The sequence below is a fragment of the Lethenteron reissneri genome, chromosome 14 (genome assembly GCF_015708825.2).
Source record: "Lethenteron reissneri isolate LAM-NWPU_2019-01 chromosome 14, ASM1570882v1, whole genome shotgun sequence".
Lineage (NCBI taxonomy): Eukaryota > Metazoa > Chordata > Hyperoartia > Petromyzontiformes > Petromyzontidae > Lethenteron > Lethenteron reissneri.
Window position 1 is genome coordinate 11,733,132 of NC_083792.1, and position 23,693 is coordinate 11,756,824.

A 23,693-nucleotide genomic window follows, 5' to 3' on the forward strand; every position below is an offset into this window, starting at 1 on the left:
GAGCGACCTGTTTTGGGTGTGGGGCGACGTGGGGCTTGGCAAGCGATCGCAAGCGGACGGTGATGTGATGGAAAGACAATGAGGGTGGCACACGCGAAGGGCAAGCCGCCCATGGTAACATCGTTGTTTGACACCGAAAAAGCTAATTAAGCACTCTTGCGGAGTGTTGCGGGCGTGCGTAACTAAACCGCAACATATGTACACACTTTTGTTCGTCTTTCCACAAGGCCATGGGCCGGGCTGTTTTAATTTACTATGTTGTGCTTGTATTATTGTCGAGTCATTCGACATTAACTTGGGACACTTTTTGGACTTTTCTGTGTGACCGGCAGCTGAGAATGAAAAAAGTGTTTTAGTTCATTGGCCGATTGGCCTTTTGCAAACGTCAATGGGCTTATTTTCTGTTTATTGTTTTGCAGTGTGCTGTCAACCCCATTCAATTTCCAGCCACAGCTTTTTTGTAACTTGCTGACGCGCCACGACTGGACGTCTGTGAAAAAGAGTTTCACAGCTCATCGGATTCCTCCTCCAGCTGAAATAAATATCCTGATAATGGTCGAGACCAGTGTCGAGCGATATCTGAATCTATGCTCGATCCCTCTTCTTCTCAAACCCACACTGACAACGTTTTTTTCTTAAATATACCGCAGTGAACAAACACATTTAATCTCGGTCCTTGTTCACGTTCTCACGTTACCTCTGTCAGGTCAGCCTTTACAACGCGCCTAAAAAGGGAGTAGCAAGGGGCCACCTGGAGCTGTTGACGTGCTCCGAGGCGACCAGACAAACGTGCGACTCTCCGCTGTACCTTCCCCGCAGCCGGGGCAGCACTGGCCCGGGCGCAGCTCCAGGACCGCGCAGCGTGGCACGGGGCAGGCGATGAGGGCGCACATCTCGCGCCCGCCGTGGCAGTAACACTCGCGGCAGCCGTCGTGCCAGCTCTCCCGGTCCGCGTAGCGGCGCCCGTCCATGGACAGGCACCATCCTCCCGCGGGCGCCGCCGCCACCACCGGCGGCGACTGTGGCGACGGTGGCGCCGTGGTGGCGACCGCTCCAGACTTGGCGGCCTCTGGCAGATCATGAACAACGAAAAAAAAACGTTGATAGTGTGCAAACAAAGACAAAGACCCCCCGTGTAGCCTTAACGGACTGGAGGGGCAAGTGCTGTTCACGAGCACCTATAACCAGAACGGCACGCGAGGGGGTGGATGGCCAGCACCACGCCCGACCACCTTTGTCTCCCCAGTGGCGATGTTTTTACATGTTTTTACATCGCCACTGGGACCATTCAGTTTCAAAGACAATGCATATACTTCGATTTAAAGCTTTCGTGACTGCAGGGATCCATCTTCTTGGTTCTTTCGGTAAAGTCACGTAGAAGGGAAGTAATAAAATAATAAAAAATAAAACATAATAAAACATAATAAAATAAAATAATATATAATATATATTATATTATTTTATTATGTTTTATTTTTATTATTTTATTACTTCCCTTCTACGTGACTTTACCGAAAGAAACGAGAAGATGCATATACTACTACAGGATTTTTTTTTGCATGTTCACCACAAGTATATGTGGTTAATGCAGACATGATTCCTTGCAAAATGTTTCTGTTTGGTGTTTTAACATCTTAACACCTCCTGTTTTAATTCCAGAAAGGGTAAAACCTCTTATATTTTGATGCTGGAAAGAAGAGCCCCATGTTATACATGCACACACTGCCAGGTCAGTGTTGCATCATGGGAGGTCCTCTAAGTGTGGATTTTTCACATTTGTCCTGTCAGATGGAGTTTGAATGGATCCATTGGTGCTTTACAATTGATGGATGCTCACAGGTCAAAATGTTAACCATGCCCAGACCTAGACTAGCCAGGGCATGACCTCTGCAGTGGAGGGCTACCTTCCCACTCTGAGCAGTCACATATTAGTCTTAGCCATCAACCACAAATTAATGATCTGTGTGCTGATCCATTTTGCGAAGAAGCGAGAAGACGATGACTAATGTGGGGAAGTCACAACAGAACGATGAAATAGATGTGTTAACTTGTCAATTGCATCCGTTCCTGTCATCGCTCCTTTTCAGAAGTGTTTTAGATTTTTTTTTCTCCCTCGCAAATTGTAATCCAATCCAAGTGTTATCCATGTAAAAGTTATTTTAAAATTTTCAGCAAGTAGTTTGAACCACCATGTGCAAGATCATGACCCCAGAAGATTATCTTACAGAACGACTTATTAAGTCGCTTGAATGGGAACACATTTTGCAAGCACTGAAAATGCTGTGTGTCCCCTATAATGCACCAAATTATTTAACGATAAAATTGCAGTAAGCTGACATTGGATAAGAATGTTTTACTTTGTTTGTGGAATGGAGTCGATGGTGATCGGCCTGGTGGCACCGTTAACTCGCCACGCTTGAGAAAGCAGTTCAATCATTGGTGGCGGCCACCTCCAAATATGGGCAAATATTATCCACGATATATGAGAATGTATCTCTTCAGAATATGTAATCTATGGCACTAAAAAAAAGTTTAAGTTATATTGCAAGACGAAGCATTGAGTCAATAAGGTGAATAATATGGAAATTTATGTTTTTCTTTATTTATCTTTATTTCAATAGTTTCATATTTTACAAGTTCGCAATTGTAAGTTTTAATTCTGCTTTACAATCAGAATATTCATAATGCCCATTGTGCCAACGTAAAAAAAGCTGCCCGGGACGTAACTCTTTTATTTTTAAAGGTTCCGATGCTGGCCAATTCCATGACTGAGTATTTGGCATCATCATCAGTCACAATCTATCCACTGTTGGATGACGATCTCCCAAGCTATGGTTATGTCTCATGGCCTTGCAAGTATTTGGCATGTGAGAAGAACCTGGAGTACCCTGGGGAAAAAAGAAACACACATAGCTTCGCACAGATAGTTTTAAAAATACATTGCTGTATTTCCATTTCTCACGGTTGAAATGCATTTTCAACCGTAAATGCATTTTAATTATCCCACAATTGCCTGTGATAACATCTGAAGGTCGAAATCCAAGGGCAGAGATGAGCATGGTAGTACATTCCAAAACACAAAAAAATCATAGCAATCGTGGGCTGAAAACATTTAAAGTAGTAATTGCATGTCAGTATGTGTGTAATGTAGCGGTTAGCGCGCTGCGCTACAAACCCGGCGACCCAAGTTCGAATCCCGCTCATGGCCAACACCAGTGACGATTATCTGAACCGGCCCTGCCCCCCCCTAGGTCGACTTAGCCTCAAATGAGTACCTGGTGTGGTGTGTAAACATTACCACTGGGGAGACGATGGTAGCCGTGCGTGGTGTTGGCCACACACCCCAGTTGCGTGCCGTCCCAGCATTCATAGGTACTTGCTAACAGCACTTGCCCCAAAAGTCTGTTAAGGCTATACGGGGGATCTCTGTCTTTGTTGCAGTTGAATAAGTTTCGGCCACTTAAATTATTACAACCACACCAAAAAAAAATGCCCCAACTCAACACCTGCATATGGACAATAAAATTTTAAGTTACACATTTACTATAAGTCACGATAACGGTTAAGGGCTCTCTCTCTCTCTCGCTCTGCACGGCTGCACCGTAATGTTGTCAAGCAAAAAAAGGTAGTGTTTTATTGTGGCACAAAGCGAGTGACATTGTTTTGGTCGTTTTATTGAACCCACATGTAGTGGCGTGAAGCCCTCGCTTCTCTTTTTTCCCCTTCTTGAATTGTGGCCAGACGGTTGAGAAATGTAGCCGTTGTTCTTTATGGCTCTCCTGACCAAAAGGCTTTCCCAGAAAAGGAAATAATGAGTTGGAAATGTAAAGCGCAAAATGTTAACAGATAACGGTGGGGTGGCACGGGCAGCTTGCAACAGCGAACGGTGGTGGTGTTCATCTTCTTGGTTCTTTTGGTAAAGTCACGTAGAAGGGAAGTAATAAAATAATACAAATAAAACATAAAAAAATTCTCACGACGTTTCGGCCACAACGCAAGCAGCCGTCCTCAGGTGAAGACCAGGTCTGTCGGGGAGACAGACGTGACTTTACCGAAAGAACCAAGAAGATGAATCCCTGCAGTCACGAAAGCTTCAAATCGAAAGGTGGTGGTGTTTTTACCAAATTTTCTGAAATGCATTGAGAGGTTTGCAGTCCAGGAATATTGCTCAGCTTATTTTTTAAAGAAATATTTAATATCAATGTTGGCCTCTTGAAAACGGTTATCAATATAAATATAATTGGTGTCTGTTAAGCGCATGAAGAAGACCAAGAGCTATTTTTTTCTCTTTAACCACCGTTCACATGTATTAATGTTGGAGAACATGAACGATGTCAGTCCTACAGTAATGGGCTGATAACACTAACCCAGAGATGGCTTGTGCTAACAGCATAATTGACAATTCGCGCAAATAGAAAAATGTTCAATGGGATTATAGCCAAACTAAGGAATGCAATTCTACATTTTGTAAATCTCCATAGTGAAACTACACAGTCGCACCACTATGGCTGGAATAAATATGTATTTATAGGTTTGAACTATCTCCTCTTGACACATAATCATGATGCCCTTTGTTTATCTAGGAAAGCCTTACCACTGCTTAAAGCTCATTTACAGGAGGGTCCTACAATGGAATGTTTGACCAAGTCCATATGTGATTGCTTGGCATGTGGTAGAAAATCTGAGTACTCCATGCATATGAGGAGATCACTTCCCATTCTCTACACAAATGGATCCAATCCACTTGCTGTACTAATGTCGCACGGCCACATGGTAGGATTGAGAGTTTGGGAGCTTGGCAAATGTGTGTGATTCGCCAAGCAAGCCTTGCCTACTCAGCACTGGATTGCAGGTGTGTGCCCCCACAGCCAGCTGCCATTCCCAGTCACGTCAGGTGCTGCCTCTTAACCAGAGCAAAAGGCCTTAATCGCAGATGTTTTTGTGTTTATAGAGGAAGAATTAAACACTAGCGGTCTCGCATATTGTACCATGCAGCTGCTTCCTCAGTTAAATACATACGTCGAAAAGCCAGCTAACGAACTGGTGTCTCGGGGTGCCAACATATGCCCACAAGTTTACAGCTGTGTTTAGAATAACGTTCCGTCGTATTCAAAGCCATTAATATACGGGCACTCGTTAATTAGTCCACCATTCAAACAGCCACGCTTGTGGGCATGCAATAACTCACACAGCTGGGCACTAATGTTTACAAGACAGCTTGCTAACATGCCACTAAACTATTGCTTTCCGTCCTCCAGGAACATTAGAATTCACTTTATTTACTTTCCCTGTAGGTTATATAGGATAAACAGTAAGGTGTCTAAGATTGAAGATTTGTGTTGCCAAGGTAGCGGTGTACACGGCATAGTCTAAATTACATGCAGTTTCGGTTGTTACTCAGCCGACATGCCAAGCGTTTCTATCCAGCCATTAGATGGTCCGAACGACCGTCCAAGGACAATGCAAACGTTTTCTTGACAGCTACAACGTAAAATTCCTCGACCAACCACAACAAAACTTTGCCGCACAATTGTACAGATCTGTACCTGTATTTAGTTGTTGTATGTGAGATTGATAAATAGATATTTAATTGTTTAATACGTTTTTTTATTTCAATTGAAAATATATATCTCTACCGGCATGACTAACGCACGTGCGTTAGAATTAGTGTCTGTGCGCCTCCATGTGTGTTGTGGACCTGAACAAAATATGATGCTCGCTACATTTGCTGGCTTTGCCGGCTTATCGTAATGTTCCATATGCTTTTGCATGCATGTTGGTGTGATACTGAGTTTCGCTAGCTTTTGTTCATTGTGCAAGCCCAAGTTTGTTTTGAACCAATGAATATTGTAATAATGATTAAAAAAGTGAAGGTGCTTTTCACATATTTGAAATGGGTGGGGGGGGGGGGAGTGGCGGGGTGGGTGTGAAAATAAAAACGTGTGCCTGCACAATTTACTTTTATTACTTGTCGAATGCAAGGAAAGGAACATTAATATTACATGAATACATCCTCGGTCTTAAATTATGCTCAACAATGAATTGGGTACTGCCTTAATAAGAAAAAATATATATATGATTTATATTTGATTCCCAGAATCACACAGGAATTTACATTAAAAAAAATATTTCTTAATTAAAATGAATTAGGCTACAACGTGAATGGTCTAAAGTAGCGGGGTAACCCAACCTGCGGTCTGCGTACTACGGATTGTGCACAAGGCCGCCGTGGTGTGAGGCGCTCTGTGGAACTGTTGCAGATACGATTTTTTTTCCCACAAAGCCCTTGCCAGAATGGAAAAAAAGAAAAACATATGAACGTCAAAGATTTATCAAAAAACGCAACCTATCGGTCACAAGATTCCAAACTTAAGCGGCCAAAGGGTTGACTGACGGTGGTCTAGAAAGGTTGGGAACCAATGGTCTAAGATGGGGGTCAGCAATCACAATAACAAGATGAGCAATTTTTTTTCGAATTTGGTTTAAAAAAAAAAAACTCTTTCAAAGAGGCGCAGTGCATGAGAGTACAAGACGGTGGTCTGTAACAAACAACGTAACGAAGTCGTCCTTGGAACCTATCTACGTAAAGTCACGTAGATAGGTTCAAGAAAACAACAAAAAACTACGATGTTTCGATCGCAACACAAGCTTTCCCACCTGATGATGAACGCTTGTGTTGCGCCCGAAACGTCGTGATTTATTTTATTTCTACCTACGTGACTTTACCGAAAGACCAAAAGAATATGAATTCCTGCAGTCACGAAAGCTTTAAGTCAAGATTTCTACACAGGCTTTGTAGAAATTCGGGCTTGGCGAAAATTCCTTGGACGTGTGCAGGCACTGTGTGACAACATATGCATGGGCAGTGACCGCAAATGAGAATGCTCTGAAGGAGGCACTGCAGTCACCTTTGCACCTGCAGAGGTGACAGCCCTTGCTGTTCTCCGCGTAGCCGAAGGGACACTCTTTGTCACAGGAGAAGTCCGGGCATTTGGCGCATCGGCACACCTCGCAGCCATGCTTGTTCTTCCTGGAAAATGCACGGAAAGGACAAAAAAACAGCTCCGTGGAACGTTCCTAAAAAAAAGGGGAGACCTTTCCAAAATGGAAAAACATACAGACGTCAAGATTTATCGCAAACTGCAACCTGTCACGGGGTTCCAAGTTTCAGCGGCTGGTCTGTCCACAGACAAAGCTTGCCAGAATAAGCAGCTACATTCTCTAACAGAAACAAATATGATTCACTTTGTAGGAAATGTTACATTCTTACACCGTGTTTAGTACAGCTCGTCGGATGGAATTTCCATGAGCTCGATACGTGTTCCCATCTATTATGACTCGGTGACATGGTTAATAGAGCACTACCCTATAAACTTGGTCACACGGGATCAATTCCTGGCCACAGCTAACATCAGCGGCGAGCAATATTTGAACAGATCCTGTGCATCCATCTTCACCAACCGACAGTCACCAGTGTGGTGAAACATATATAAGCAGGGTATGTTTTAGTCCATTCTGCCTATTGGCTTTCCAGACCATTATTGTCCAAGAACATTCGTTTAAGCAAGCAAACTCTAGCAGAGTCAGGCCTGGTAAACAAATGCTGCTGGATTACCAAATGTTATTGGCAAGAATACTCCATAAAAACAAAGGGGCACTCTTCAACGCAACAAGCAAATATCGTATACACACTCATTAACCGTTGATGTGGAGCATTGTGGGTAAAAAAAAAAACATAGCATCAGTAAAATGATCCCCGTGACCGAACGGCATGGAGGGACATTCATGCAGCAGTGGATTGTCTGCACACAGCGTGACTGTGTGTTGCGAGTATGCCCACATGTAGCCGTGTGGGCAGGTCTTGTAGCAGGCCACCGGGCGGCACTTCTTTGGCCGGGGACGGCACTCGCAGAGCTCGCAGCCGCGTGCGTTGAGCACGTGGCCGTGAGGACACTCGAGCGAGCAGCCCGTCATGAGCGCCCTGCAGTGCTCTGCCTCTGTGGGGCAGCACCAATAGCACAGGGCGGGGGGGGGGGGGGTGGAACGCACGCACGGATAAGCAGAGGAGCAGATGGATGGAGATACATCGACAGGCATGTACCTAATGCGTCATCAATTAATTTATGAAAATCAGTGGCACTGATCGAGAACCACAAGTTAACTTGTGCATGAGAGAAATTGATGAATTAGGATTTACAATTTAATTCAATCATGGCACAAATCATATTCGGTTAGGTCAGGGGTCGGCAACCTACGGCTCCGGAGCCGCATGCGGCTTTTTACGGGCTGCTTCTTGACGATATGTACGTATGTACAGTATGTACTCAGATGCATTGCGGCTCTTGAAATACTGAATTTTGTACCGAATTGGAAAGAAATGGCTCTTCTTGTTATTTTGGTTGCCGACCCCTGGGTTAGGTTGATGGGAGCAGACAAAAGGAGATGGAAACTAACATCTGACCAAGTGAATCTTGAGTAACGGACCCTGAACCATGACAATTAATTACATTTCTCGGAAGGGACTGAGGGAGTGTGTGGGGGGTGTGTGGATCACGACATAAGGATGCTTCCAATCATTTGTTCAAAGTACTTTTACAGAACTGTGGGTGGGCATCAAGGGTGAGTGCTATCTAAAGGACGTTTCGTGAAGCTTGTTCCAGGAACGTGCGTTGGTTGGCAGCCGCAGAAACGCACACACACAAGGTCATGCGTTGTACATGTGCTCCAGATTACGCGGCTGTGGGAATACAAACAGATGCACCGTCTGTGCATATTTCCACCCCTAATCCTTTAATGGTATTCTCCCAGGTTTCAGGGAAGAAGAAAGGGGATAAAATTTAATAGAAAAAAAATGCACTTTAATCCTATTAGATTAACTATGGGATGCTCGTCGTGGTAGAATGGGTGATGGACTTGCAAACCCAAGGCACCACCAGTTGGAGCTCTCTTGGTGTGGCAGTCAAAACAATGGGGCAAGTTTCTTAAATCCCAACCTCCCTCCGCCAGCCCGACCTCCATCGGCAGGTCGCGTATGGTGGGGTAACCGAGCATTAACATCCTTAAGAGTTATGGTGGGGTAACGTGTGGAAACCTCTTGCAAGACGTCCGGCAGGCGTGGAAGCGTAGATTAAATACACTCTAGAGCAGTGGTTCTTAACCTGGGGTGCTCGCAAGATGCCCTCTCTGGGGGTGCGAGACGTGGCCAGATTGTTTTGAGAAGGTAAATCATCGAAACACAAATTAAGCACAGGCACGCAAGTACAACTACTTTGTTTCATCAAACCTACGCATTTATTAACATATTTTTTTTACGATTGAGGACAAAATGTGTGCAAGGCTGCAGTAAAGATGACTTTAGAGGGACTCTCTAGAGCTGTGTTTTCTGCCAGCGGTGGAATAAGGAAGCAATATCGGGGCCGCACCTTTACCTAGATTAACTATTCCACGCCATTCTTTTAAGCGAGATATTCTCATACGATGATTTTTGTTTTGTATTAACCAACCGAGCATTAACATCCTTCAGTGTTGTACGAATTGTGCGTCTGCGTCTCTCTCTCTCTCTCCGCGTTAAGCGTGTCCCAGCTGTGCTCCCCCGTGGCGGGTGGGGGGGGGCCAGGGTGGGCGTGCGGGGCTCGCTCACTCGACTTGCAGAGGCAGGTGCGGCAGCCGCCCTTGTCCAGCTTGAAGCCAAAGAGGCAGTCGTCCTCGGTGAGCTCGCAGTGCGGCACCGGCTTGCATACGGGCGGCTGAATCGTGAACACCGTCGGCTCTGAGCACGTGGCAGAGGGGGGGGGGGGGCAATGGAAACAAAGGCAGAGGGGGGAGGCGGGGCAACAAAGGTGTCAACACGCTCCCCTGCTGTGACGGTGCATGCGCGTCATGCGGACGGCCCTTTTGTCGATCTGAAACTAAATTGTGACTAAATGTAGTTTCATTTGACCAGGCGAGGTCCACTTGGTCACTGGGCCTTGTGTCGTGTACGCAACTGAAATGTCAACGCATAACCTGAATGTGACTTAGATGTGCAAGTTAGAAGAAATTACATTTGACTGTAAAGACAAAGAAAGTGCTATTGGGCAGAAAAAGTCACAAGAAGGATCGCTAAAATATATAACCAGTGGTCAAGACTAAACTAAAACTAATAACTTTATCAACTATTTTTATTTTACCAATGTAAGGCCCACTGAGCTATACAGCTCTTTTTTTCAAAAGCGACCTGGCCACAAATGATAGCTCAACGAAGTGGCTTATCGTGTGGAAATTCATTGCAGCCAAAAACTCTGGACGCATGCTTCTAAATTTGGAGGGAAAAACTACGCTACCACGGGGAGAGAGAATATGCAGACTCTAAATATACAGGCATCAGGGTCGGGATCGAACCCACAACCTCATACATACTAGGCGAGGGAGTTAACATCTAGACACCATGGCGAGATGTTAACTGCTGCATGAGGGCCTCCCCCATGCCACGCATCTTAAGAGGGCTGTTTGACCATACTTCACCCTTGCTAGTCAGCGCAGGTTGGCGGAAGCTTAGAAAATAGCCATTGAATCATAGACGAACAGTACTCTCACTCTACGTGCCATGTCCTTTCTCAAATACATCAGCGATCGTGGCATTCCACTTTGCTTTCTTCGTGACGTTGCTCATTAACTTGATAGTCAGATGCATCCGATTGTTCAAATTGCGTATTCACTCAATTCGCTGTTTTTCCCCGGCATCTTGTACCACTAACTTTCCCAGTCAAACATATTCAGTACAAAATGGATTTGCCACGCGACCGTCGAATGACAACATTGACCTGTAGGAGTCTTTAACACGTTGCTTTATGTATGGCAGTCGCCCATCCGAATACTAACCAGGCTCAAACCTGCTTAGCTTCTAAGAGCTGATGGAGATTGGTGGTGATTTGCTCAAAGGCAATGTTTAATGCTATGATGTTGGTTGTGTTTTACAATGTGTCCTTGTGAGCAAAATTGTGTCTGAGCGTGCCCGATTGTATTGACACAGGCAATAACATTGCTTTAACGTGTAATACGATTGAACGTGCACGCGTGTTTCTGATCATGTGTATTAGAGGCTACGGTTATGCAGCCACGCATGTTAGAGACGCAACATCGGTAGCGCCATATCTTAAGCAGTGCATACAGCAGGGGAAAGCGCTTCGAAAAAAACTACATGAATGTTTCTTACAAAATAAAGTTTTTAATTTTAACTCCCCCCCCCCCCCCGGCCCTGATGTGAATCAAAACCGTGGATGCTGCTGAAGAAGATGGAACAAAAATGGAAGATTGCACAAGATATAGCAAGATGCAGGCTTGGCATTGCGCTGGTAGATGACAAGAAAGCTCTTGCACACGGGGACTAAGACAAATCAGAGGCAACATCATAACTCACAAAAAAAAACCCAACGCAACAACAACATTTTTTTCCTGGTTTTGATCTTCGATGAAGCTCATGGTCCACCCTAAACCACATCCGTTGTACGAACCATGGCAGATGTGGATACCTGATGCACAAATGTAAAATTCTCCAGCATGCGACTGTGGTCATCCAGAACAGACCGTGCAACGTAAAACGACGCAATGCCCGGTCCACAAATACAAAGGAAGCATCACAGCGATGCACTCCTCTGCTCCTGACACAGTTATCTGGCTTGACCACCAGAATGCGAAATTGTAACTGTTGCTCTGCATCTACATCAGCCATACGAAAGAAAAAGCAGAGTAAACAAAAGTATGTGGGCATTGGCAATATGCATCATCGAATGGCCAATGGGTGAGACTGATGACAGAATGCGAGGACAACCACTGTGGAGATGGAGCGATGAGATCAGCTCATTCACATGAGAGCGATAGATTGGGCCATCACACAGACCAGACCATCACGAGAGATGGTGTGGGTATAGGTCGAGGCATTCACGCAGCAGTGGATAGGTCACACTTGGAAATAATGATGGTGATGAAAACGATATATATGTGCAAGGGAGCAGCGGCTTTCTTGATTGAAAATATTTGGCACGTTCTAATAGGCAGTGGAATAAGACATTGTCCTGGGGGACAAAAATAAGACGGCTGCCGATGCGATGACCTCCAAAAAGTTAAATAAAATTTGGGTGGTCGGAGCATTCCCATTGGGGAAGGCAAATTATATCAGCTTGCGTTCTTAGCATCAAACAGGAGAGTCCAGAGCGTGCGTCTGGCAATGCACTGGCCGTGCTGCAAATTTCGAGAATGTTTTCTTATCTTCTTCTCTTCTCTTTGTAATCCCTGGACGTTTTGCATACCGCAATTCATCATGCAGCAATTGTGCCTGTCAAGGTGCCAAGGCAAACAGCTTATGGGACTGCAAAGGGTCGTCATGCAACGCAACAAGCCTTCACAGAGACCCGCAGCTGCAAGTGCAAAATCCCACTGACGTCCCCACCCGCCGTGGTGACTGACTGCTGCATCTGAAGGTGTTTTAGGGTCACGGTTATGCAGCAAAATTGCATCTTACAGTGGCTCATTATTCCAATGGCGTTTCATGTCGGACAAGAATACTTTTTGGCCATTAATTTACACACAGTTAATGTTACTTTAAAAAAATCCAATCCTGCCACCAAGATGTGATTCATCCCAGGTTTAGTTGTATCCCCATACATGTATGGGTACTTCATGTCTCTCCTCCTTCGTTATATCGATAACCATTTCTGATGTTGTTTGCATGAAATTACTCTCAGTATATATTGTTTTCCAGTGACCGGCACTTGTATGCCAGTGAACTGTGCTCAACCAAGTTCTTAAAAACACATGACAAAATAACGCTAAAGCTAAGCAGATGTTGAGCCTAGCTAGTACTTGGATAGGTGACCACCATGGCTTGCTAGGTGCTGTAGGCCCAGAGCTGGGACGTGTGGACAGAAAGTGGCAGTGTTGAGTGACACCTTTCGTCATGTGTGTCGTGGGTTTTCTCTGAGGTTATCCCATTCCCTCCACATGACAAACACTCAGCAATGATACCAGATAAACATCCAACTGCAAGACCACCCCCTGAAAAAAGTGTCTTGAGAACTAGTGAGACTTTAACAGGTAGATATGTGGCATTTTATTATTATTGTTACAATAAAAATGTTTTTTTTTACCCTTGAGCAATCCATTGCAAATGTGGTTGTACATCAGTAATAAGGGGTTGTTTGGCCTTACTTCACCACTATGGTCACTGAAGATTTATTAAGTGGAGGCCCTAGAACTAGTTGAGGTATCACTCTTCACTGATCTGAGCCATGCCCAGAAATTGAACTCGGATTACTATTATCAGAGTGCAGTATGCTAACCACTGCGCCACCACTCCATTATTATCTTAATTTCCTTATAAGCAGGACACAATAGAAGTTGCAACGCTACCTCTAACACCTTTATTTAAATGTTATCCACGTCCTAACGTCAAATATATAGCACGTGCACAAGCCATTAAAGTGTGTGCCGCTCCGTAACACAAATAGTGCTTCCAAATGTAAACCCCGTCGTATGCAGTGCCATTTGCACCTTGTTTTTGTTACGGACTACCTTTTCACAAATTCTCACCTGGATTTAGGTGAAGAATCGATTCAAATCTGCTGTTTATCAGATCCCACTGGCTCTCTTAAGATGGCTGTGAGAGTGTCGGTGCTTGTGGTGCACAGATTGTTTGTTTGTTTTTTTCTTTCTTGCTGTTGCTCTCGCACGTGGACAGGGGATAAAGCCGTGGGTTCGAGGCGAGCACGTGTACAGCCGCAAAAATGCTCCGGCGGAATTCCACATCTGCATAAAATCAATTCAGCCGCTCACTTTATCCAGACTTGGGAGCAATTGTTTGGCACAGTACGCCATACCACAAAAATAAATTATAAAAGCAATCCTTTTGCTTCTTCTTCTCGAAATATGCTATTCTACGCAGTGTGCCCTTTTTAATGCCATGCTGGTAGAATCCTGAGATCTCGTATATGTGCGATGGAAAGTCAGGTTTATTTTTTGTGTACATACAAATGTACAAAATCAACAGCGACTTTGTATGAAAATAATTTCTGCAAGTGGGAGCCGGTGTAAAATTTGAAACTGACAAAAAAAAAGCTAGTTTTAAAATCGTTTTTTAGGAACAAAAGTTCAAAGCCAAAAGCCACCTCTGTTGAAAAGAAAAAATGGCAGGGTGATTCAAATGGGCAGTGTGTTAAGCAACAATTTCTTTTCGGAAAAAAACCCAATGTGAATTCGCACGCACACACACACAGGCTTTGCCTGTTGGTTTTCACACCTAACGTTTAGCCCAAATGCGGCACACCACCCCTGGGCAACCCTCACCAGGACACGTCACCCGGCCTCGGAATCCTTTCGTCCAACGGCAGCACTAAATCACGTCACTCGGTTCACTCGCCCAAAAATTTTTGTCGTGTGGGAAAAAAAACACAACGGTTAAAAAAATGTGCTCTCTACTTTTTTTTGCACGAATATTTTAATTAATAACAAGCAATAGCGCTCTATTTGTGTTTTTGTGCGCACCTCCGATTAGCACGGTTGGCAACGTACGGTGCGATATAAGTTCACCGTGCATGCGCACGCGACTACTGAAGCTTTGTCACAAGGAACATCTGCGGCGCTCGCCGTCGCAGCGTGGACGCAAAGTCGCCGTCGCTCCATTGCAGACGACGCTTTTGTTTCGTCACTATTGGGGGGACCAGCCAGCTAGAGCGCCCATCGCTCGCCACCGCCATTTACTCGCTCTCCGCCACGTTCCGTCCACCTCTGGGAGACCTGCTCGTCACATGAAGAGCCCCCCCACCCCCAAACTCCGCCTACCACCCCCGCGTCCAAATCCCAACACAAAAGGACAAGGGAGTTATAAAGAACAAAAAATGTACGGTGTGTACTTGGGTGAAAGTAGGCCATTTGGCAGGGAGCCAGCGAACAATGTACACAACGTAGGCACCGACGGGGAGAGAGAACCCGCGCGCCCTACCAGACGGAGCAGAAACTCCCCCCCGAGCGATTAGGGTTAAGGCAGGACAGCGCCTGGGCATTTCTCCCTCGCGCCGCAGCACACAAATCGCGTGCGCTCGGATGCGTACACGTGTAAGACGTTCGCGCTTACGTTCGCGGAAACTGAGCGAGCATTCCTGCGCGGAGTGGCGAGGTTACGGCGGGGCACGGCTTCCATCAAAGGCGGGCCCTCTCCGCCTCGGCAAGATCCGCGATCGCAAATTTTAAAACGGCCACGGATTCCTCGTGCGCTCCGCAGGCACCCGAAATCCCACGCCGCGTCGCAACGAGCGTGCGTTCCACTGCAAGTCCCCCAGGTCCTTCTCTTAATTTATTGAGGTCTCAATCACTCTATATTTTTTGTTTTTGCCGACGTGCATACGAGCGTGCAACCGAACACCCTTGTTAAGCGGTGCCATTTGGGTGTCAGAACGATTCTTTGTCGGAAAAAATGGTAAAGCCGTCACGTCCAACCCCAAAAATGGTAATGACGTGGGGTTACACTCGGAGTGACAGACATGGGTAAGGTTGGCTTAGTGCTGGTGACTTTTTCGTTTTCCGTACAGAATGGTTTTGACGGGATGTCTTCGCAGGTGAACTCGATGTGCGTGCTTACATTTATCTGAGCAGACAAGGCACTTTGCAGCTAATACACTCGTAATATTTTGGCACTTTCTCAGTAATGTTCATGGTTTTCTACCTCTCCCTTCACTTCATTCTCATTGACAATTTGGGAAATATATCTCTGCTTTATATTTGATTAAATTTCTACTCATGAGTACCGCAATCAAAGTTTCTTACGTAATAATAGTGATAATCTTTGCATGCAGGCTTTCATGCCCATTATTATTAATGATGAAAAAAAATGTGAGTGAGGTCGCGTCAATGTAAAAGTGTCATACCAGCATCATCTGACAAAATGCCACGTGGTGCAGGTTGTAATCACCAGCAAAACGTCGTACTCAGTTGTAAACGTGGCGTGGGTTTTGCTCTCTAACACACAACCGGTGGTGCTGAAGTAGTAACACATTGGCACGTTCTGTTCGCGTAACAAACCATACTAATTGGCTGTGTCGGGTGGAGGTTTGGTGTACACCACTTGAACATTCACGTGACCTCACCCAAAAAGCCTGAGCACGGTTGGCTACGTACGATGCGAAAGTAGTTCAACATACATTCGTTTATACGGTTATTGACTGCCTCAGCAACTCAAAGCACCTTTCATCTGATCTCAACCATTTGAATGGGCATCCCCAGTGGCAGTTACCTCTGTGCGGGACAAGGTGACTCAGAACTGGCTAGCAATTGGGCATTATTCTGCCAGCAGGGAGTGATGATTGCTGTAACAATGCTTGCTCACAAGATCTTACACCATGGGTGGCCTGCCCTTTTCACAACTACGCCCTCACCCTCTGGAACTCAATCCCCAAGCAACTCAATGTAATTTATTGTATTATTTAGCCTATTGGTCTCTATGCAAGTCCATGGGCCTGCATGTTAGTCTATGGGTCTCCATGCAAGTCCATTGGTCTCTGCACTAGTTTATGGGTGTCCACGTGAGTCCATGGGTCCATGTATGCACCGCATGTGCGTAAGTAAGTAGGCACGTATGTTAGACATCATAACCTTCGAATAACATGATCAAATAATGTTCATACCTTTTTGATGGGAAGTTAGATTTTGAGGTGAATGCTATCCAAAACAATTTTGTCAGGTAGAAGAGTTGGGCGGGGGGGGGGGGAGGTGGGGGGGGGGTGACGGAGGCAGGGGTTGGGGGGTTGGGGGGAGCGTGCAGGTGGGGGGGGGGGGCTGATCGCTCACCCTCACAGACGGGGCAGCACTCTCCGGGCACGGAGATGGGCTTGAGGCAGGACACCTGGCAGGAGGCGGCCGTGCAGTGCTGCTCGCCGCTCACGCACTGGCAGAACGTGCAGTCATCCTCGCGCCAGCGGTCGCCATTGGCGCGGATCTGGCCGTTGGCGAAGCACATCATCTGCAGCGTCGACGGCCTCGAGTCCATCTCGGGCTCTGCGGAGCGGACGGAGAGAGACGCCTTCGCTCAGAACGCAGAGGGGCCACTCGACGGCCGTCGTCGTTGTTGAACGTTGTTTGCGGTTACTCGGGTTTGTGTCATGCGGAAGGATTACGGTTTCGTGGTTATTAGGTCTGTAATACATTTTTTTTTATTCACATCCCTATCCCCCACTCTCCCAGAAATTCGATGAATAGTCATAGTTTAGGGTCGAATTTTTTTTTGTATCAATTCAAAGCTGTAGATAAACTATTTTTATGTTGCCAGGTAATGCCCACTGAGCTTTATAGCTCTCTTTCAGACACGACCTGGCCACAAATGAAAGCTCAACGAAGTGACTTATCATGTGCAAATGTATAGCAGCCAAATGCTTTAACGCATGTTGATTCTAAATGCAGAGGGAAAAATCGGAGGACGAGGAGAAAAATCCATGCAACCACGTGGAGAAGATGCAAACTAGAAATATTCAGGTGTCAGGGTCAGGATCAAACCCACAACCTCCTGCATACCAGGCGAAGTAATTAACATCTCATAACCATTGCAATAAAGAGAGAACAAAAAAACTGAATGAATGCAGAACATTACGCAATAATTAAAATTGAGTTGTAGAAAGTCCAAAGTGTAACTTAATTCTGGTGAAGTACATTTTAAATGAGCAATAAGCTATGGTACAACAAGCACTTGCGTTCATACTGTCCAAGGTGTGAGTTGAACTGTCAATTAAACACTGTGTGGAAGGGAATGGTTTTTAAATGTAAGGGAAATTTTTTGCACGTAGGAGCAGAATCTTGATATTAAAAAAACAATTTCAAAATTTATACAGATATCATAATCAGTAGCAGCAGCAGTGTCATCGTCATCATTGTTATCATCAGCATAATCAGCAGCATCATTTTCATCAATAGCATCAGTTGCATCATCATCAGCAGCAGTGTCGTTATCAGCATCAGAATCATGAGCAGCAGGAACAAGAGTATCAATGCCATCACCATTGTCATCATTATCAACGTCATTAAAAGCAGCATCATCACCATCGGCGTGATCGGCAGCTCACCCTCGCACACGGGGCAGCACTCCCCGTCGGGCACATAGTGGCGCTGGCACGCGAGCGCGCCGCACTGCGCCGAGAAGCAGAATGAGACGCCGTTGCGGCAGCGGCAGAAGCGGCACGCGTCCATGCGGTACATCTCCCCATCGCCGTACTCGGCGCCGTTGAAGGTGCATGTGGCCTTCGTCTCTGCAAGGCAGCCGCTCCTCGGTTAAGCGGGTCACGCCGGCGGCGGGCCGTGATGCCGAGCCTAGCCCGGCTCGGTAGAGGAAGTGCCAGTTTGCTTTTTCCACTGCAAGAGCTGAACCGTTGTTGGGCAATGAATGACTACAAATGGACGAGTTTGGGAAGCACGTAGATGGCACGGAGACGCTGTAATTGAGTTGCATTCTGGATAGCGTCACGCACAAGGCACTTAGTATTAGCCCCATACCTGGCCCTGCTTGACCCAGAGCCTGATTCGGATGCCTAGTGAGGCCAGCGTATCACGGTTTGGTTTTGTGGCCCAAAATGGCAAACAGCCAGTGGAAAATCACCCGCACCATAACGACGCCACGCTGGCTCGGCTCAGATGCGCCAATGGAAAAACGGGACTAGGAAACCAGAAGAGCTGGCAGTTAAGTGCTGTAATCTAGAACTTTGCAGGCAAAGGTTGTGTGTCACATAGAGCTCCCAAACCCAGATGTCAGTACAACAAATAGATTGTGGATCCATGTGTATGAACCTTTGTGTGTTATCCCACTATATGTGTGGGCTCTCTCCAAGTGCTCAGATTTTTTCTCCCAGATACCAAACACTCGTTTAATTCAGAATCAGAATCTTTATTTATCCTGGAGGAATCCGATGAGCTATGAAGCTCTTTTTCACAGATGTCCAGTAGGGGCGGGTCAGAAAGTTACAAAACAACAAACATTACGTAAACACGAGAGGAGTGCAAAGTACGGGAAAGGTAAGCAAGTACACTAAAAATAAATATATGAAAATAAATAAAGTATATAAGTACAAATTGTCTTGGATACCCTCTTTAAGACGAGTCTTGAGACTGTTGATGCAAAATAAAGAACATTATTACGATTATACCTCCAAGCAAACCTGCCCAGGCACACAGCCCGAGCATCATTGCACAATCATCCATCAGAGAATGTGTGGAACGAGCTTTGGGCCCTTTTCCCATCTGGCTCATGCATCGATACATCTGCTTATTGACAACGTTATTGACTTCTCCCTCTCTCACTCTCTCACACACACAAAATAAATTACTTTCAAACTCATTTATGTAATCATGAATTAACATTTATATGTTTTATCAACCCAATGTATGCTTTAGCAACCAATCATTAGACATCTTTGGCAAACTGTACTGGATTTTGAGTAATATTTATTGTTTAACTGCACTGTAAACCCGACCTGAGTCCCGGTTATGGCTAACATTATTTGCTAGCGAAGTCTCAAATGGCTCTGTGAACCCACTGCTGCCCCTTCAGCAACTCGTACTTACTAACGTGGTGAAGTATGCACAAACAACCCCCATGGCCAATACAGTGTCGAGAGGGCTCCATCCAGCAGTGGATTGACAATGGTTTGTATACTATTTTTCAATTTTACTATTAACACGATGGTTTTCCGCAAAATTATATTATGATTCGAAATTGATTTTTTTCAATAATTGAGTTTCTATTGTGGGACGTTTGGACCAGAATGAGCAGAAATGAAGGACTGCTATCCTCAGACAATACCATGTAAATAATTACCTACACTACTGGTAGAATGCCATCAGCGCAAAACATAGATAACAACATCTGCGGTGATCAGTGCAGCTGTATTCTCTTTTTGTCTTCCCATGTTCTCGCTGGACGCAATCATCCACAGACAAGAAGCGTCGTCCAGAGCGAAGAGTCGCGGCACAAATAAAAAAACAAACAAAAAGAGGTTTCCAAAACAAACTTGGAACAGCACCGCCGCTAATTTGAGGTCAACTGTTTCTAAAGTGGCCAATTCAACAAAAAAACGGCCTTCTCTTCCGTTTGTCCACTTTACTACCAAATCGTCCATTATTCCCAGGAGCCAATTTTCCTTTCTGATTGAAAAATGCAGCCCATTAGGTGGCCTCTAACTGCTGCAGGCATTTGGCACTGGTTAACATTCCCGCCTCCCTCCTCCACAATTTAGGACGATGCCAAGACTGGATTCTTGCCACGGCATGCCGTTTAATACGCTACGTTACCCAGTAACTTTCTCTTCATTAAGCTGTCAAGCATTTGTCTTGCAGTTTCAAACAATGTCGATGCCGCTAACAAAGAAGGCCAAAGAGTCTGTAAGCGATCACCAGTCTTGTAATTGTGATGATGCGAAAGGCTTCATACTCACCGTAAAGTTATTTATAGTTTAACATTAATTTTTGTTTGTTACATCAAAAACAATAAATACGATTTTAGCGTCAATGTGGCGTTTACACTATTTAAAAGCACTGTTTCCAAGTGCCGTATTGATTATACAATACAAACAATTTACAGCCCTTCTGTTAAGCCACTGCTTGACGAAGGCCATATCCATCCTGTGCCGTCTGTGGGGGTTGTTTGTTTGTTTGTACTTCACCAAGCTGGTCAGTATCGTGGGTTTGTGAAGGGTAAGGGGTCGAAAGCCACTGATGTTAACTGTGGTCGGGGATCGAAATCAGGAAAGCAGGTTCATGGCACCGGACACTAACCATTGTGCTGCTATTCAAACCCTGAACTCTTTATTCAATAATGCGGAGGCATTTTTTTTCAAAAATATATATTAATGTACCCTTTAATATGTATGTTATATATGTGCAGTTTTTTTATTTATTAATCTCATTGTACAAGTACTGTAGAAAATATTAGTATCTTTTTTATGTGCCTTTGTCTAATATTTTGCAAGCTCATACACAGACAGGAACTTTTCTGTGTGTTGCTGAGACACATCTAAAGCTGTTGGTGCATTCACACACATGAATGTTAAAATGCATCCTTCTTATCTCATTCACACCTATACGTGTGTGAGATCATGCCTGTTCTTCCCGTGCGTGCATAGACAAGTTAAGGCTCCGTGTCCAATAAATCTATTTTAGTGGATATGATAGATATTGTATATGGGTGTAATGATTTCGCCCCCCACCCAAACTCCCTCCATCCTCACCAAAAACCCCGATGGAAGCAATACATCAGTTGTTAAATTGTGGGGATTGTAGCAGCCATTAGTAGTCTCGATCATATTTAAGTAATTGGGGTTGTCTGACCATACTTCTTCATCCTAGCTAATGCAGGATGGAGAAGAGGAGACCCACCATGACCGGTGCAGACATCACTTGCCACTGATGTTAGCCGTGGCCAGAAATTTATTCAGGTCACCAGGATCATCATGCATTACGCGAGCACTTGACGCCTCTCTATCGGGAATACAGCACGGGAAATAAACTGAGAAACATCCCCTGTTTACATGCACAGTTCAATGCACGTCTTATCCACTTAAGAATCGATGTTAACTAAATCAGAGCACGGGTGCAACTGTATGTATGCTGTTCTACGTAATTATCTTCGGATTTAATTCGTTGATCAACAAGCAGTAAATGTTGTCAAAATTCTATTAGTTTCCACCTATTGATTGTACTTTCAACGACTGGGTAACTGATCAATAGCCAATTAGTATGAAATAACTTTTCTCGCTTCATAATTTCTTAAAACAGTCTGTAAGATGTGAATGAATTAATGCGGTATGAGCATTTGCTATAAACCATCCACACACAAATTTAATGAGGACACTAAAGGTTCTCAATCATACTATTCTAAACGACTAGTAATGCATTAATAATTATTGGAGGAGCGGGGTGGGGGGGTGCAGTTGATAGCGAACTACGCAATGAACCCGATGACCGGCCACAGCTTACATCAGTGGCGAGTAATATCTGAACCAATCACGGGCTCCCCCTTCACTAAGCTGCACTGAACGGCATGGTATAGTAAGGTCAAAAGCGCCCATGGCTGACGCAGTGTGGGAAAGCCTTCACCTTGGCAGTCTGTTGACTAATTATTTGTTTGTTTCCATCATCATTCTCATCAGTCATGTTCAATCCACTGCTGGATAAAGGCCTCCCCAATAACGGTGCTCCCTCCTGATCTTGCGATGCTATGATCCACTTAGTTCCTAAATGCATACCAATGTCGATGCTCCGTCTCCTCGGCAGACGTGCTTTAATTATTACTTTAACGAATCAACACGCGCAGTACGTGTCGCCCTTCTACTTTTGCATTTTGGCACTGAGAAGGAAAATGTTTTTGCAGGATTGGTAACACCACAGGCAAACATACTAAAGGAGCATAAACCATTACGCGAGCTCTGGTCATCATCACAGCGGCTTTTGGCGAGCCACCCAACAAAGATGGTGACTGCATCGCGCGCTTTCAGATGCGATTCTGTGGCTTTCCGGAACGCTCTTCCGATATTAGGAAGCCACTCGTATTTTTAGAACTGCTTTTGGTGTTTAGTTTGTTGTCCTTCCGCCACACCTCTGATGAGCACGGTTGGCTACGTATCATGCGAAAGAAGTTCAACATACATGCATATATATCTATACATGAAGAAACACTATTTTGTTTTCATCGTGCCAGAGAGTCAACCAATGTAAACGTTTTTTTTTTAGCATTCCAAGGCCGCATCAGGGTGTTTGCTCTCTGTCACAAGCATCTATATTTGGTATGGCAGGAACAGGACAGCTTTGATGGTCCAAGGAAATCAAGGTTTTTTTCTCTTCTCTCTCTTTTGGTGTTTGGTTTGTAGCAATGAAGCCTTAAATCCGCAGTGTAGAGAATCAAGTGAAATACGACAACATACATTTGCACATGTGCCCCTGTGCCGGTCGTGCACTATCTACAACTGTGACACACACACACGTGCGTCTGAGTTCTTGGCGTGGCTTAAACTCGAACTCCAAAATGCCACTAATTTTGCTCTCCAGCTAAAAATGTCATCAACAACACAGAAGGGGTGGCTTTGCAAAACTTAAATCCACACATGCACTTACAACGTTGAGACTTTGATTTTGAAAATCAGTGGGTGAGTATGGGGATTTTGAGGAAAGGTTACGACAATATAGATAAGACCCCTATTCATACCAACACGGAATGTCCAAAAAAGAAGGTGATCCAGAATTCCTGTAAAACCTGAGTCCAGACAATGTAACCTTAGTGTGGTAAAGGTCAAGGTGCAGCCCTACAATTGCTTGCCCACGCCACTGCTGGTGGAAGGGCCTCCACTCGGGGGAGCTCCAGAGGGCTCTTCTCGTCGAGGGTATTTGGCGTACATTCCAATGCTGGCCGGACGACATGGAAGAGGTAGGGGGGTAACCCACACTTTGCCGCACCATTGAGCACTTTCAGATGTGCTTTTGTGGCCGTCTACAATGCCCCTCCTCTTCCAATATTGGGAAGCCACTGGATTTATGCACTTTGAAATCTAAATTGAAAACTAATTTATTTAGAACTGCTTTTTCTATTTGGTTTGTTGTCCGTCCCCCGCATATCCAATTAGCACGGTTGGCTACGTAGGGTGCGAAAGAAGTTCAACCTACATACATACACCGCGTGCAACCAGCTGCTCGAC

General features: G+C 45.0%; 1 protein-coding gene across 2 annotated transcripts in view; it reads right to left on the reverse strand.

Moving 5' to 3' along the window:
- Nucleotides 1-23,693, reverse strand: part of LOC133342394 (cysteine-rich motor neuron 1 protein-like) — a 71,330-nt gene that overhangs the window by 13,597 nt on the left and 34,040 nt on the right. For both annotated transcript variants that reach the window (XM_061551541.1, XM_061551540.1), the window contains 6 exons: nt 18,081-18,263; nt 16,816-17,022; nt 9,641-9,769; nt 7,841-7,997; nt 6,909-7,030; nt 809-1,069 (listed from right to left, as the gene is read on the reverse strand). In XM_061551541.1, the coding sequence (XP_061407525.1) occupies nt 809-1,069; nt 6,909-7,030; nt 7,841-7,997; nt 9,641-9,769; nt 16,816-17,022; nt 18,081-18,263 (1,059 nt within the window). The remainder of the gene's footprint in view (nt 1-808; nt 1,070-6,908; nt 7,031-7,840; nt 7,998-9,640; nt 9,770-16,815; nt 17,023-18,080; nt 18,264-23,693) is intronic.